The sequence below is a fragment of the Choloepus didactylus genome, chromosome 1 (assembly GCF_015220235.1).
Source record: "Choloepus didactylus isolate mChoDid1 chromosome 1, mChoDid1.pri, whole genome shotgun sequence".
NCBI classification, from domain to species: Eukaryota; Metazoa; Chordata; class Mammalia; order Pilosa; family Megalonychidae; genus Choloepus; species Choloepus didactylus.
The window spans coordinates 206,784,585-206,800,003 of record NC_051307.1 but is presented as its reverse complement, the minus strand read 5'-3'; the positions used below and the strand labels follow the sequence as shown (position 1 = coordinate 206,800,003).

The window sequence follows — 15,419 nt, the reverse complement described above, 5'->3', positions numbered from 1 at the left end:
CAACAAATAAACCTGATTTGGAAATCCCCAAACCTGGCTGCAGTGCTTGCTCCTTCTCATGTCCCTGGTGGGGCAATGATCCCTAAACCCATCTCCCACCAGCTCTTATGAGGCTTAAGGCGATGACAGATGTGAAAGTGCCTTTGTAAACTACCCAGGGCAGGCAAGCGTTCCCAACACTAGCCGATAAGAAGCATCGGCTGCCAACTTTGGCGCTGGGTCCTCCCCGCCAGCCTTCCTAGCTGTAGCACTTCCAGCTGCATCTCCAGAGAAGGCAGTTGGCCTGGATACATGTGTACCATATGCAGCTGCTTGCTTTACAGCTTTTATTTGAATATTTTCAGTTTTGAACTTGTGCTCTGAGGTGACTTAATTGTGATGCAAGCAGTTTTATAAATCAAAATTTAAAAACATAACCTTTCTAAACAGGACCAGCAAATTGCCCTGTGTTGCTTGCAAACAGCCATGCCATCAATGGTTTTATGCCCAGCCCCAAATCCAACATCCCCATAAAAGGCATCCAGGCAGCACATGCAGAAGAGAGGAGGTGGCTACAGCACCCTTGTGCTCTGAGACCTGGGCAGGCCGCGTCCCAGTGGGAGCCAGGCAGGGAAGTGTGCACAGCCTCCAGAACCAGTGAGGAACCCGTGGACAGAGAGGCGCTCCTCGTGGTCAGAGCTGGAGCTTCAGGTATTCCTTCCCTTTCTTTGGGCATCAAATATCCCTACCTGCAGGGATTATTGATCACTAATAGTTCTTGCTGTCAAACTGCCCTGCTTTTCTGGACAGAATTTCAGAATGAGCTCCCTTGTAAAACTATTCATTATTTTCAGAGCTTTTTTTTTTTTTTTTAAGACTAATCACTGACAATGAGAAGGGTTTAAAATAGAATTTTAGGCTCCCAGATTTTAATGGCCCTAGAAAAACTCCATTGTTAACTCAGAAGCAGCTGCATGTCTAAAAAATCACTATGCTATTTGGCAGGCTTTCTTAAGAAACTTGAAGCTCAGCAAAATGTTAAATAAATTATCTTTGAAAATTTCCCAAATGCTTGGGAACTAACTTCCAAGGGAATTTTGTCCATTCAAGTAATTGGGTAAGACTAGCTTTCTAACAGCAAATTTACGGAACTGACATTTTAAATAGCTTTTGAATGCACCAAGCTAGAGCTACCTGTCACTGCAGCCACCAGGCAGCTCAGTTAGAGACCTCATTGCTGCTCCTTTTCTCTGCTTTCAGGGAAAGTCTGGAACATTGAGATAGTCAACTGCTAACAGCATTAGGACTCAGGAGTTCCCAACCCTGGCTTCACATTAGCACCTCTTCGGAGCTTAAAGGAAAAATAGCCATGCCTGAGTCCTAACCCAGATCAAGTAAATCAGAGTCTTGGAAGGGTAGGGTCTGGCAGCAGTAAGTGTTCATGATACCCAGGTGATTATAAGATACTGTCAGTGTTGGGAACTACAGAGACAGGCAGTGACATTTAGTAGAGAAGAGAGAAAAGATAACATGAGTTAATCCTCAAGAACTGATTTGACATTTGTCTTCCGACAAGTACCCACAAACTAGAAATGGACTTCAAGAGCCAGAAATCTGTATTACCATGGCTCGAAAATGACGAAGTCAACAGGCTTGCTTTCCATCAATGCTTGAGAATCTTTTAGTTTCTGAACAGCAAAGTATAGAGAAGTGGCCCTAAAAGGTGTCCTCAATCTGAGACTGGTTAGAGGTCTAGTGGAATCTGCAAAAAATATTCTATTTAGGTCAAGTTTGACTCAAATCTGATGACAATAACAGCAGTATTATTACAGCTACAATGACTTCTACCAGTAATGGAACATTTAATCTCACAAGATAACTTTATCTCTGCCTTGCAGTTAAGGACACTGGGTAATCTGTCTAACACTAAAGTCCAAATTCCAAATCACAAAACTCAGTCACAGTCTATTCTGAAGAAGGGGCATCAAAATGCCATCCAGCCTAAGCCCTTGCCTGCTGTGGTTGGATGTATAGACATCCACTGCTATTAGTGACTTCCTATAACCACTTTGCTCATCCAGGCAGAGGCTCAGCCATCAGGAAGGGCTTCTCATACTGTTGCTTAATTCCTCCATATCTGGGAGGAAACTACTCAAATCATATCAGTGACCCAGCTTAAGAGGGCAATCAGTCGATTTACTAACCTTAGCCAGTGTGGATAAAGTCAGGATCCCTGGGCAGCACAACACCCCCTGCCCCAGATAATACAGTAAAGCAGACCTGGGGTGTATCTTACACAGCTGGGGAAAATGCTGACCACCAGACCGCCAGCATCAGCAATACTCACACTTTCATTTCCTTATTTCCTGCTAAATTAGATGCACAGAGGCAGGTCCCAGATATACAAGACAAAACGTAGGACTGCCCGGTGTGCCTGAGAGTGCCTAACTGGGTATGTGTAGCTGGTTTATCAACAACTGTCTGTCTGGTGAGAAGGACCATGTAAGGTCCTCGGTGAAATCCTCTCCCCCTGTGGTTTTCTGACTATGACAAGAAGAAAAGGGCTGGCAGCTACAGGAGGCTCCAGGGAAACCCCGACAGTGCTGCTGTCACCAGGAGGCCTGGGCTGCCAAGGTCTACATATAGGGAGGTTCACCTCCTCATCAGGAGAAGTCTTGGGGCTCTCTTCTTGAACCTGTTAAATCTCAACGTGCTTGCACAAAGAATTCTTTATTTAAACTCTAATCATCAAGGTTCTGGAAATCTGATGACTCAGGGAACACTTACTGTGAACCTCACACCACAGGAAACTCCAGCACCTGGCCAAATGAGCTCAATAAAGAACAAGGGTACACCAAAAAATATTTGCTATTCTGGATCAAACAAGCCAGTTAATCATTTGGAGTCACACATCACTGTATTTAGCAGAAATCATAGTGCTGATGTTCCAAAGATACAGTGCAGCTTTATGGGGTTTGGAGCCCCAGTTGCAAATTTAATTCTGAAGATCTATGACTTTTAAAAGAGCTTTATTTCTTTCCTCAGTTATATCACTAAATAATGCTTTGAACATTCGTAAGTCCCTGAACTTCATTCATGCCATTTCCTCAGCCTGAAAAGCCCCTCCCACCTTTTGAAGCCAAAAGCTGCTCATCTTTCAGAAACCAGTAGGAGAATCATGCCTTCCTTGCATTCCCACCCATACACTGCCACCGGCATCCACTGTGTCCTTCTTGGTTCCATAGCATGCTTCTGGTCCTTGATTACAGTGCCAGCTTATCTATTCTATCTCACACTAAGGCACCGCTTCTCTGTCTTCCTTCCTTGGCAAGTTTTCCGAAAGGCAGAGGCATTGATTTTGTCATTGTCTGATCAGGTTCTTTACAAACAGTGGCAGGACATATGAAATGTTGGGCTAAGATAAAAGAGTGAACCCTCAGAACTACTAGAAGACACTGCTTCAAGTCTTACGAAAACTCTTACTCCTCAAATCTCAGGCCATTAAAACAATTCCAGACTTTGTAACTGATGTTAGCAACACTAGAACATGGAAACCTGTCTATTTCTAGAGATAGAGCAATAAAGAGATAAAGGGACATCAACCTGCAAGATGTTTTCAGCTCCCTACAGGATGCATCTAAACAAAGAAAGGTGCTCTGCTCAGAAGAAGGGACAACACTTTTGCTGGTTTACACATAATACAGTACATCCTGGGCTTAGGAGAGGTGAGTCTGATCTGGTGGAGCTTCAAAGGTCAGTATCAAAGCTGCAGTTTGGAAATGAAGAGGAAAAGAGCAGGGCAGACACTCCTAAGCCATGCCTAATTGGCTTGCTGACACTACTGGCAAGTGTAGAAGCTCTGTGGAAGGCCAGAGGATTCAGGTTGGCTCAAATGCTCAAGAAAGAACTGTGCTGAGGAAGTGCAAACACTCTTCTTAGGTTTAACCACCTAGAAGGCAGACCACCATGTTTGAAACTCAATTGAACACCCATTTATAAACCACAACCTCATATTTAAAAACAGTCAACAGCAAACTTCATAACCCTCAGCTGGTGAACCCCCAGCTAACTCAGGGCCTCTTCCCTGAACCACCAGTGGGTGGAGGCCTGGGAAGAAGCACGGAAGGAGAGGAGAAGAGAGAGGCCTATATTCCGCTGGCTCCCCCGACCAGCACACAGGTTTGGGTCAATTGCATGCACATCAGAAATAGCAGAAAAATTCACTTCCCATAGAAGCACAGACTCACAGAGTCCAGGCTAGAAGAAAGGTAAAGGCCATCTCAGTCAAGAATCCCCTCCATCACGGGTCTCTCAGTCTCCACTTCCACACTTCACTGCCTACGAGAAGCACAAATTTGCCTCACCCAACCTTCCTGCTTCATGTTACCCTGACCTGCATTCCCTCCATGCTCCAGCCAAACCCACGGTTTCCACCCTGGACCTCGCATGTGTCCCCCTTCCAGGTCCTTGCTCATGCCATTCCCTTGGATCACCATTATTTTCTTACTACTACATTGTGATATACCTCAGCCCCATCCATCCTTCAAGACCCAGGACAAATGCTCCTCACAGCTCTCTTCTGGATTGTTGCAGCCAGCTCTTCCTCCTCCCACAGCACTCTGTCTGTCTCCTCGTGTCGTATGTCCCTGTCTCCTCGTGGTGCATGTATTTGCGTGCAGGCCTGACTTTCACTAGAAGGGAGCAAACCTCCCAAGGGGACAAACCACGACCTCTCCATGTCAAAGTTTCTCCTAGTTTCTAGCATCAGGCCTTGCTGAATGAATGAGTGACTACATGGTGTCTGAGGTGCTCTGCACAAGTGGGGACTTGCTTAGCCATCTTCTACAAAGCAGGGCCTAAGTCAGTTTCCCAGGATCCTCAATGGATGCATGCCCTTGAAATATGCTCTCTGTCCTTCCTATCAACTGTTCAAGATTTGAAACAAATCACAAACATCTTAGTCAAATCCATGGCAGCATTTCAATTTCCATTTTTACCTGAGGTACAGATAGGGAAGAGTAAGAGCATGTCTGAGGGATAAGTATGTGATAAAAGAAACACTTCGGTTGACAATGGCAATTAATTCCTGTGGTTGAGACAGCATCAGGCCCTGCCTGCCACAGGACAGTGCTCGAAGGTACCTAGTATCACAGTGTGGGATACTGGGTGGGTGGGCTCCAAAGCAGCCATCACTGAATCGCATGCTTCTTAACTTATGAAATGATGAACTGAGATCTTCCCAGCCCCTGATAAGCTAAGCATTTGGTTTCCTGTGGAAGGCAGTAAAGGGGTCAAGAGGGACCCTGCTCTTCAAATACTTGCCCAATAACACTGAAGGAAACCACAATTTCCTCTTCTGTAGCACAAGATGAATAGTTGGCTTACCATGTCCTCTAACTTGCAGAGAAACAGGCTTCCTGGATTCTCAAGGCAAACAGAATCTGTCTGGCCCTATTCAGTTACAAAGCCACATTAATAAATATGAATCTAATCCCCAAACTTCAGCCAGAAATTCAGTCAGGTTAAATGCACTTGGTCTCTCTGTCATATGTGCAGAAGGAACTGGATGGCTGAGAAGAGGTCATTCATCTCACACACTGGCTCAGAGGTGAGAAATGCCTGCTCTCGGGATCCTGAATTGCACACAAGGTCTGTCTAGTCAGGAGTAGGATGGACACTACATACTATTTCGTTTGCCTTCCTCTCCTGCTTCTTCCTCATTCTCAGGATCAATATCTTCTGCTTGGGTAATCCAATCCAAGTAGCCCTTTAGATCCTCTTCTAGCTGCTGCTTCTCCCGGAGCTTCTGGAAATCTCCTCGTGCTTTAGCCTTCTCTCTTTCCTTTGAAAATTCTCTGAGGGAGGCAAACAGAACAACCACATGTCAGGACATCCTCAGGGTCCTGCATCATAAGCCATCTGCCCTGCTGCACAACAGTCTTGTGGCAGGACACACAGCATTGAGTACAGCCACATTAACACAGCAACAGGAACACACACGTGTACAGACATATGACAGTGCCTTCCTAAGCAAGACTGTGGGTGTCAAAGTTGCAGAGACCACACCAACACACATGCACCATTTCTTAGAAAATGAATTCCCTTCAGGATGACAGCAATCCCAATGAGCCTAGGCCCAAAATACCTTGTGCTATCATGGCAGGCCTCTTGACACCCACCAGGGCCCTGAACTCAGAGATGTCTATCTCCCCCAGAGCTTCCTAAGATACTTCAAAGAGAAAGGGCCCAAGAGGGCTGAATTATGGTCAAAGAGAGCACCAAGTTTAGGACTTTTCAATACTTTTAGGTAAAATTTTGCATTCATAATGCGTGCTGACCCCTTTGTCCAAGCCAAGAGCTCTGAGATGGGGGGAGGTCCTTCCTACTGCCCACACTAGGTCCCCTCCCCACCACCTGCAGGTTCACACTAGAGCACTGAACAGGATCAGGGCAGGTCCCCCTCCCAGCCCAGTTCTCCCTTCCCAGGTAGGAAATTGAGCACTGATGTATTTTTCCTGGCCTTTGCTTCCCCTGAAAGTCTTCCCTATAGGGGGTGAAGAGGCAGTACAGTATGTTGCCCATCTATGGGAACATCTGCCATGGAAAGGCTTTGGCAGATGTGTAAATGCTCCCAACTCTTTGTTGTTTACTCTACCTTTCGTGTCTACAATCCTAAATCTATGCATATATGCAAAATCTCACAGTTGCTCAGGCAAGTCTGAGAGTCAGGTGGATGATTACCCAATTTTCATAAACAAGGGACATCTGCATTTCCAACCATGAACTGTTAAGGGAGTCAAGATATATGAGTTATAAATTTAGTAAACTACAATTAAAAAGTTGCTAAGAAAGCAGGTAAGGGTGCAGGCAATGCAGTTTCTACACACAGGCGCCTGGATTCTGATGGAGATTACCTCTGTCTTTCTTCTCACCTTCCTTCCAATCCAAAGCCAGCACATCTCCCTTTCAAGGACCTCATTAACCCAAACCCAGCTGGCAAACAGGGAAATGACTTGACTACATAAAAACAACCTCCTATTCTCCCAGTTCCCTCCTCTTCCTCAATTCCTGGCTGTTGAAGGGCTCAACAGATAACACTCAGTGACACTGATGCTTCAGGTAAGAAACTGGAATCTTTGCCAAGGTACCACACTCTGCCCACATTTAGCAAGGACCCCACTCATTGCTCCTAAATTACTCCATTTTCAGAACCCACCCCCACCACCCTAGAACCTATCAGTTGGCTCTGGGAGGACTAGTCTGTCTACACCATCACCCTCTGGGAAGTGAGAAGGAGTGAGACACGGCTGCAGGGCATCCGGCTCATAGGGTTGTCAATTTCAGGGGATTTGAAGAGAGAACCTTTGCCCTGAAGTCTTTCCTCTTGGGAGAATACCTTCCTATCTCAAAAAAAGGGACTTGTACCTTGTTGCTCAAGCAAACCACACCCTGGAATGATTTGGGGCTTCCAGACCTGTTAACTCATTTTCCTGAGCAACAGTATAGGAGCTTCAAGTGTTGTGTTAAAATGTCAAAGCATTACATAATCTGTTTTCTTAAATACAATGTAAAGAACAAGTAAGTGGGTCTTCAATTCTATTATCTACCAGAAAAAGTATCCTCGTATAAATCTTGGTGTGTGTTTTGATTCTGAACTCGCATTAACATACCAAAGCTCTTAATACAAACCCTCAGAATTAATTTTAGACAGTTCAGAGAGACCTAATACTTACTAACGACCACATATACCATTTACTGATTTGGACAGAACTGAGATTTACAAGGCATAAATCTCCCTGTCAGCAATGAGACAGGGTGGGGTAAAGGACACAGGAAGGTGGGGTCATTGTGATAAACCCAGGTGCGCCCTTGGTTCTCCCAAACCCACACTGGGCTCTATCACTAAAGACCTGTATTCTAGTTCCAGCTCTGTCACTTTTCTCTTCTGAGCATCAGTTTCCTCTCCTGCAAAATAGACATAATAATAACTGGTCTGCTGTTTCCCAGGGATTAAATAAATACTAAACATAATAATCCTGTGAAAAATTACAGAGTACTGTAAAAGTGTAAAGTTCAGATGTAAAATAATATTTAGTTGTTAAATCTAGGCATACAAAAAAATTTTAAAACGGCAACTATAGGAGCTTTCTCAAATACCAGAGGGAGAAAACTTGGGAATAGCTCTGAATGGGTCTAAGCTATCATGACTGCATCAGAGCTTGGGAGACACCCAGAAGGACCCATGGGCTCCCAGGGCTCAGAGTGACTGCAGAGAGCCAGCAGTACCCTAGCAATGCTGCATCACTATCTGCTCAGTGAAAAGCAACCCACTGCCATTTCAACAAATCTTTAGTTCCCGGAAATCTCACTTCAGTCTACCATAATTCGTATCAAACTTAGCAGATGACAGAAAATAGACAGCTATTTCATTTTGTACAATAATTTATCATATTCTAGAAGCCTATTACTAAGGGATTAAATAATCGTCATTATCACAAACGTTCATTTTACAAAGCTATTGATAGAAACCATCAGACTTTTGCAAGTGCCTAAAATCTAACTTGTTCCAGAGAAGAATTTTGTTTAGAGTGTGTCCAACAAAAGAACAAAAAAATGTGTTGTACAAAAGAGCATATATAGTGTACTCTTTGCAGATGAAAGAATGGGAAATAAGAAAACATGCATATTTCTGCAATGCATATGAGGGATAAAGCAGAAAACAAGAGATGGGGATGAATTAACTAGAAGGGATAAAAGATGGAGCGATACTTCTAAGTATATCTTTTTCTACAGTTTTGACTCTTGGAGGCATGTTAATATTCTAAATATTGAAATTTGGTGGGGGGGGGGCAGGGAGTAATAATACTGAAAGCAAACTGAGACCAATGAATCTCATTTTATTTCAAATGAGTACAATAACCACACTCTGTGTACTCAGGCAGGGTTAGAGTGAGGGAAGAACTATAAACAAATCCTTGTTTTTTAAAGTGATTTGGCTGAAACTATTTTAGATGCAATAGAAAATTGAACAAATGAGTACATAGGTGAATGTTGTTGGGAGCCAGGGTCCTCACTGTAGAAGAAGGGACAGAGAAATATGGAATGGAGGAAGACCAGAAAGAACTGTCCTGAGGTGAACTGGAATCAAAGATACTGGTGTGGACTTGCAATTTCAAAGAGATGTGTATATATGTATGCATGTGTACATGTGATATGTGCATGTACACGCATATACTTCCTAGCTCTGTCCGATTAAAGTATTTAGAAGCAAAGACACCCTAGATGCTGTGACCACGCCTGGCACCAGACCTTGGTCTCAAACAGCATTCGCCACTGAAAGGAAGGAGGAGTCTTTGAAGAAAATGGCTGATTCCATACCTGGGTTTCCACCTCTTTAAACCAAAATTGACTCTGGGGAATATTTATTAATTGAGTATTCATTTCGTGATCAAACATGTTCTAGTTTTGCCATAATCAGCCTCCCTGGACATTGATCAAGAAGATACGAAGCAAGCAGAGTGATATAATTAAGATTCCTGGACATATAAATAGCCCTGAGAAGGGCATTTTCTGGTGGGCATCTATCTCTCTGCACAATACTGGAACTGAAGCTGCCCCCACCTTCACTAAGCTAGGACTGGTTGCCCTGAATGAATTATAAAGACTGTTGAACTATCCATGAATGTGAGGATGTGTTCTTGTGAATATTAAGAAATATTTATGAGTAATAAATACTTAATATAAAAAGAAAGGCTGATTCCAGAGCAGCGGCAAGGTAGGTAAAGTAAGGAAGAGAAAAGCAAAAAGAAACAAACAAAAAGAGAATGGGGCATGACATAAGGATATGGGAGCCAGAGAAGGGATACTGGTCAAATCTGAGATAATTTGAGCACCAAAATAATTAAGGCCAGTAATGAATTATAAAATTTAAAAAAATCAATCTACATCCCTAATAGATAGATAGATAGATAAATGGAGGACAAAGAAGAGCACCTTCTTACAGTTAAATTTTGTGTGCTAACTGGTAAATGTGGAGGGAGTGCTGGGTTGGAAAATCATTTTGAAACCATTGTGGTAAAGACTGGTTCAGGTAATAATCATCAAGGATATTAAATCTAGGGGGAACTTGTGATGGATTGGTTATTAAGTGCAAGGGGGAAAACAGGATCTATACAGTGGGTAATCAAACTTAACATTAATCATGAGAGGAAGATGGGCAATATGTGTCTCCAGATAACATGCTCTGAGAAAGACACTATATCGCTTATGTAGTATTCCATCTGGGAATCATAACCTGAATCTAATCATGAAAAAACATAAGACAAACCTCCACCAAATAGAGGATACTGTATTCTTCAAAAAATGTCAATGTCAATAAATAAATAAATAAAAGCTATGGAAACATTCCAGGTTAATTGAGACTAAGGAGATATTAAAACTAAACGAGACGGTTTATTTTAGGATAGAATATATATTAAGTCAAGTTAAGAACCCACTTCATAATAAATCAAGCCCTTTACTTGAGACTTGCTCTTGTGAAATTTAGGGTTGTAAGTAGGAGGCTGAGCCTTCCTATAATTATGCTGAAGAGGTGCCTCCAGGCAACCTCTTTGTTGCTCAAATGTGGCCTTACCCTCTCTAAGCCAAAGTCAGCAAATAAACTCATTAACCTCCCCACCACGAGGGACATGACTCCCAGAGGAATGAATCTCCCTGGCAATGTGGAACATGATTCCCATGAATGAGCCTGGCCCTGGAGACAAGGGATTGAAAATGCCCACTTGATCAAAAGACGGAAAAAAGAAAGGTAACAAGCTGAGGTCACAGTGGCTGAGAGATCCCAAATAGAGTCGAGAGGCTATTCTGGAGGTTTCTCTTATGCAAGCTCCAGCTAGACAATCCAAATGGCCACAGTATGCCATGCCCTTACCAAAAGTGGTCCCCAAATACCTAGGTCCCTACCTGAGATTCTGTACAAGATGCACGCACTAAGTTTTATCTTTCAGAAACTTAAATCCATCAGAGTATGCCTATACCAGACAAATCCTAAAACCCATAGGCAACAGCCTCTTTAAGATCAACTATCAGATGCAGCCTCCTTCCCCATACTGTTGATACCCCCTTTTAATATGAACAAGTTAGGGTGCTCGCTGGCTAGACACAGCTGAAGATGGAGAAAGAGATTAAGTGAAAGGAAGGAGTAGCAATAAACAAGGTAAGATTCAACAAAGGTCTATGAATACTGAAACTTTATATAAATATATACATATATTTGGATGCTGGAGTGTTGGGATGGCTGGAAGGAAGTAAATGACATGCAACTATAGCCAATAGCATCCCTTGGGATTTCCTCCGTAGCTACTAGTCGAATTGTGCCTTGAAGGTCTTGACCTTTCTGTATATACCTTGCATTGCATAATAAGGAAAGAACTGAAACTGTGGAACTGTAACCCATAACAATTTTTGAAATTACCTATATGACTGCTTGTTGAGCTGTACATCAGGGGATGACACCTTTCTGTATATATGTTGTATTTCACAATAATGGAAATGGCTGAAGTTGTGAAACTGTGACCCATGACATTCTTTGAGATTTGTTCTCTAACTATTTGTGAAATAGTACACTGAAAGTTATCACTGTTATGTATATGTGTTGAAGTTCACAATTTAAAAAATGGAAAAAAATTGCAGGTAAAATACAAAAAAAAAAACTAAATGAAATATCTGATCTCAGCTAGATCTTGTGCTAGGGAAAGAAATAATGCTATAAAGAACATTATTTGGTCAATTAACAAACTTGGAATATAGATATAGTAGATTGGATAAAAGTTTGCATCAATGGTAAATTTACAGAAGCTGATAACTACTGTGGTTATGCAAAAGCATATCCCTACTCTTAGGAAATACACACTGAAGTTTGTAGGGGTAAAGGGCCATGATATATACAATCTACTCTCAAATGGTTCAGAAATATCAGATATGTAGATGGATAGACAGATAGACAAAAAATAAATAAGATAAAATATTAAGAACAGGTGAATTTGGGTAAAGGGTACATGGATTGTTCATCATGCTAATCTTATTCTTTCAACTTTACAATTTTTCTGTATGCTTGAAATTATTTCCAAACAGAAAAATTTTTTTAAGTTTAGAAAAATGTAACTGTACTAATCAAATGTAAAATTATGTCATTACATATTTGTCTTGGCTTACCAACTAGATTGTAAACACCTGTGGGAATGGGCAACATTGTCCATTTCTTGTGTATTTCTTTCTACACACCTCTGTCTCAACCATGGTGCCTCCCTTCAAGCAGGCATGCAGGACAGCTGTGTTCACAACAAATGCACACAACAAAATAAGCCCTACTTCTAAAGAGACCAGAATGCATCGCTACAAGACAAAAAGTCCACGATTCCCAGGAAACAACTGTGTCAGTGCCCGGACATCCACCTGAAGTAGCTTCCTGCACCAGCCTTCCATTTTTCCTTATCACTTATAGGCCTTGTGTAGTGGATTTTCTGTCTTTTGGTTGTTATAAAACCTTCCCTCCATATCTCTCCCCTTTTAAGAAGCAATTACTCAGTGAGGAATCTCCCTGGCAGTCTGTTATGACAACAACCATCTTGCACTGGCCAGTCTGCACCAAGGTAGCTGAAGAGGTCGCAGACAGACCATTTTATTAGGGCTGCCTGCTCTCTGCTTCAGGTCACGATTCCAGGCCTGGACCTCATCGTGGTGCTGTCTTGCTCAAATGCCTCATGATTCCTTACTGCTGCTCTCAAGAATCAAGGTCAAACACCTCAACCAAGCCACTTAAGGCCTTCTAGGTTTCTCCCATCTGTTATGCCAGATTTACATTCCCTTTCTCAGAAACACAACACCCAATAATTTGGCCATGCTCCTCTCAATTTCTCAATCTTCTGAGCCTTTGTCCACAGAATTCCACCTACTTGGACAGCCTTTTCCCATCTTTGAATTCCAGCTCACCTTTCAAGACCCAGCTCACTTCATGTTTTTGGTGACACTTTCCCTGGTTTCTCTCATCTGTGAGAGCACTCTACTTGTTGCACACCAAGACATAGATATGTGTGTGTCCCCTCATCCAGCTACCTCCTCACTGTTGTATCCTTAACAGACCCAAGCAAGCACAACACCTTACCCCAACCTCTCTGGCTAGTACCTGTTGTAAGGTAGAAACTTGTTATTATCCTCATTATACAGAAACTGAGGAGACTGTGGCTCTGGGAAGTGGAGCACACAAGCCCATCTTATTACAGAATCCTCACTCAAGTACCTCAACATGGGTACAAAGAAGGCAGAAGCAGGATGCAGAGGAAAAAGAGTGTAGAAGCAAGAAGATATGAGGGTCAAAAAACAGGTTAAAGTCAGTCGGTCAGGGGTCTTAAATAAAACCTGAGGCACTTGGCACAATATGGTGAGTTTAATTAACAGCATTGAATTATGTGATGATTGTCATTGAAAGGGGTGGTTCAGAGTACAGTATGTCACTAGAAGGAAAGCTAGAGGATAAAATGGGACTGTATAATACACTGAATCCTGTGGTGGACAATGACTACGATTAATAGTACAAATATAAAAATGTTCTTTCGTGAATTAGAACAAATGTATGTCAATATTACAAGAAGTTAATAATAGAGTGGTATATGGGAAAAATGCACCTACTACAAACTATAGACTACAGTTAACAGTAATGTTTTAATATTCTTTCATCAACAGTAACAATTATACTACACCAATGCTAAGGGACAATAATGGGGAGATAAGAGGTATGGAATGTGTATGGGTTTTTTTGTTTGTTTGTTTCGTTGAGTAATGAAAATGTTCTAAAATTGACTGTGGTGAGGAATGCAGAATTATGTGATAATACCATGAACCACTGATTGTACACTTTGGATGGACTGTATGATATGTGAATATATCACAATAAAACTGCTGAAAAAAGGTTAATAAGAATTATAAAAAAAAAATCTGAGACACTTGGATTGTATCCTTGCAGGCAATGAGGGACGCATAGAAGTTTTATAGGAGATAGCCATTTTCAACTCTGTCATACAGACATTATGTGTGAAGATGACATGGAAATAGGGAGAAAATGGTGGCAGGGAGGCTAGAGACATTCAGTAAACACTGGATGATGGGCTGGATTTGACAACAATAAAAATGTGAGTCAAAAACAACATGGTTCTAGCAAAAATTCCCAACTTTCTTACACTACTATTTGTCCTTGGTGATCCCCTGACCATCCCCATGCTACCTTCACTTTCACTTCTCTCCTTCTCATGCTGGTCCCCTAGGTCTGGTACACCCAGGGTCTTCCTCTCTGCTAATATGGACCTTCTTCCTCAGGACTGGATGATGCCCCATGTGCCATGTAAATATTCCTTTCCTTAGTGTTCAGGAAAGACTGAGCAGGGTGGTTGGGGTAGATGCAGGACTAAGGGGGTTAGATGGAGAAGAGATGCTGCAGAAGAGCCATGTCCCTGGTCCTCATGTTCTGCAAGGCTGTCATGTGGAAGAGGAATCAGACCAGCTGTGTGGCCCCAGGAAGTGGGTGGAAGTTTCGAGTTTTAAGAAGACACAATGTAAGGCAGAGTTTTCTAGTAGTCTGAGCTCACCAGGGATGAAATGGGTTGCCTTGGGAGAGGAAGCAAACTCCCTGGAGAGGTGCAGACAGGGATCTTTGGTAGAATTGAAGGGACAAAAGTCTGAGCAGGGAAGGAGGAGCAGAGGATGCTCTAAAGACACAGGCCCCACATGATGTGACATCCCCTCAGCCCCAATAGCACATGGCAACACACTGCCCTGCACCATGTTCAACCATTGCTACAACTATACTCTCCTTGGCCTTCTCTGTGGCTCACAGGCAAGCAAGAAACCTGACTGCCATGAATTGGCCCCTTCCTCATTTCCTGCGCCTTTCCTTGAATAGCAGTCTAGCACCCTCTCTTAGATCTTGCAGCCAAGAATCTTTGGTGGCATCAACACTCAAGAAGTGTAAGGGCTGCGAGTTCAGAAATGGCTGAAAGGGGGTGCTGACACCCTTACTATACTCACACTTCCCCCAATAAGGACATTATGACAGGGAGGATAAACAGAGCAGAACAAGCCAAAGCCTCCGAAACAAGCAGAGACTGGGCCCACTGCCACTTTCAGCAGTCCTCCACCCATGACTGCACCTGCCCTGGGTCCCATCCGATAACTAACAGCAGCTTCAGCAGAACGTGAGCCTGAGCAGCTGGGGGAACTGGCTTGGTTCTCTGTGGCAGAACCCAAGTTTATGCCATGTCCTCTTTCTCTAGTAATACCAGGAATAAACCTTTAATTTAGAATCCTCAAAGTATTTTTATATTCACCATCTCACAGGCTCCTCAAAACTCTTGTGTGGGATAGCCAGGACAAGGATTCTCAAGCCCATT

General features: G+C 42.8%; 1 protein-coding gene across 3 annotated transcripts in view; it reads right to left on the bottom strand.

Moving 5' to 3' along the window:
* CACNA1D (calcium voltage-gated channel subunit alpha1 D) overlaps positions 1-15,419 on the bottom strand; it is a 459,890-nt gene that overhangs the window by 114,483 nt on the left and 329,988 nt on the right. For all 3 annotated transcript variants that reach the window (XM_037798311.1, XM_037798303.1, XM_037798296.1), the window contains exon 9: positions 5,665-5,834. In XM_037798311.1, the coding sequence (XP_037654239.1) occupies positions 5,665-5,834 (170 nt within the window). The remainder of the gene's footprint in view (positions 1-5,664; positions 5,835-15,419) is intronic.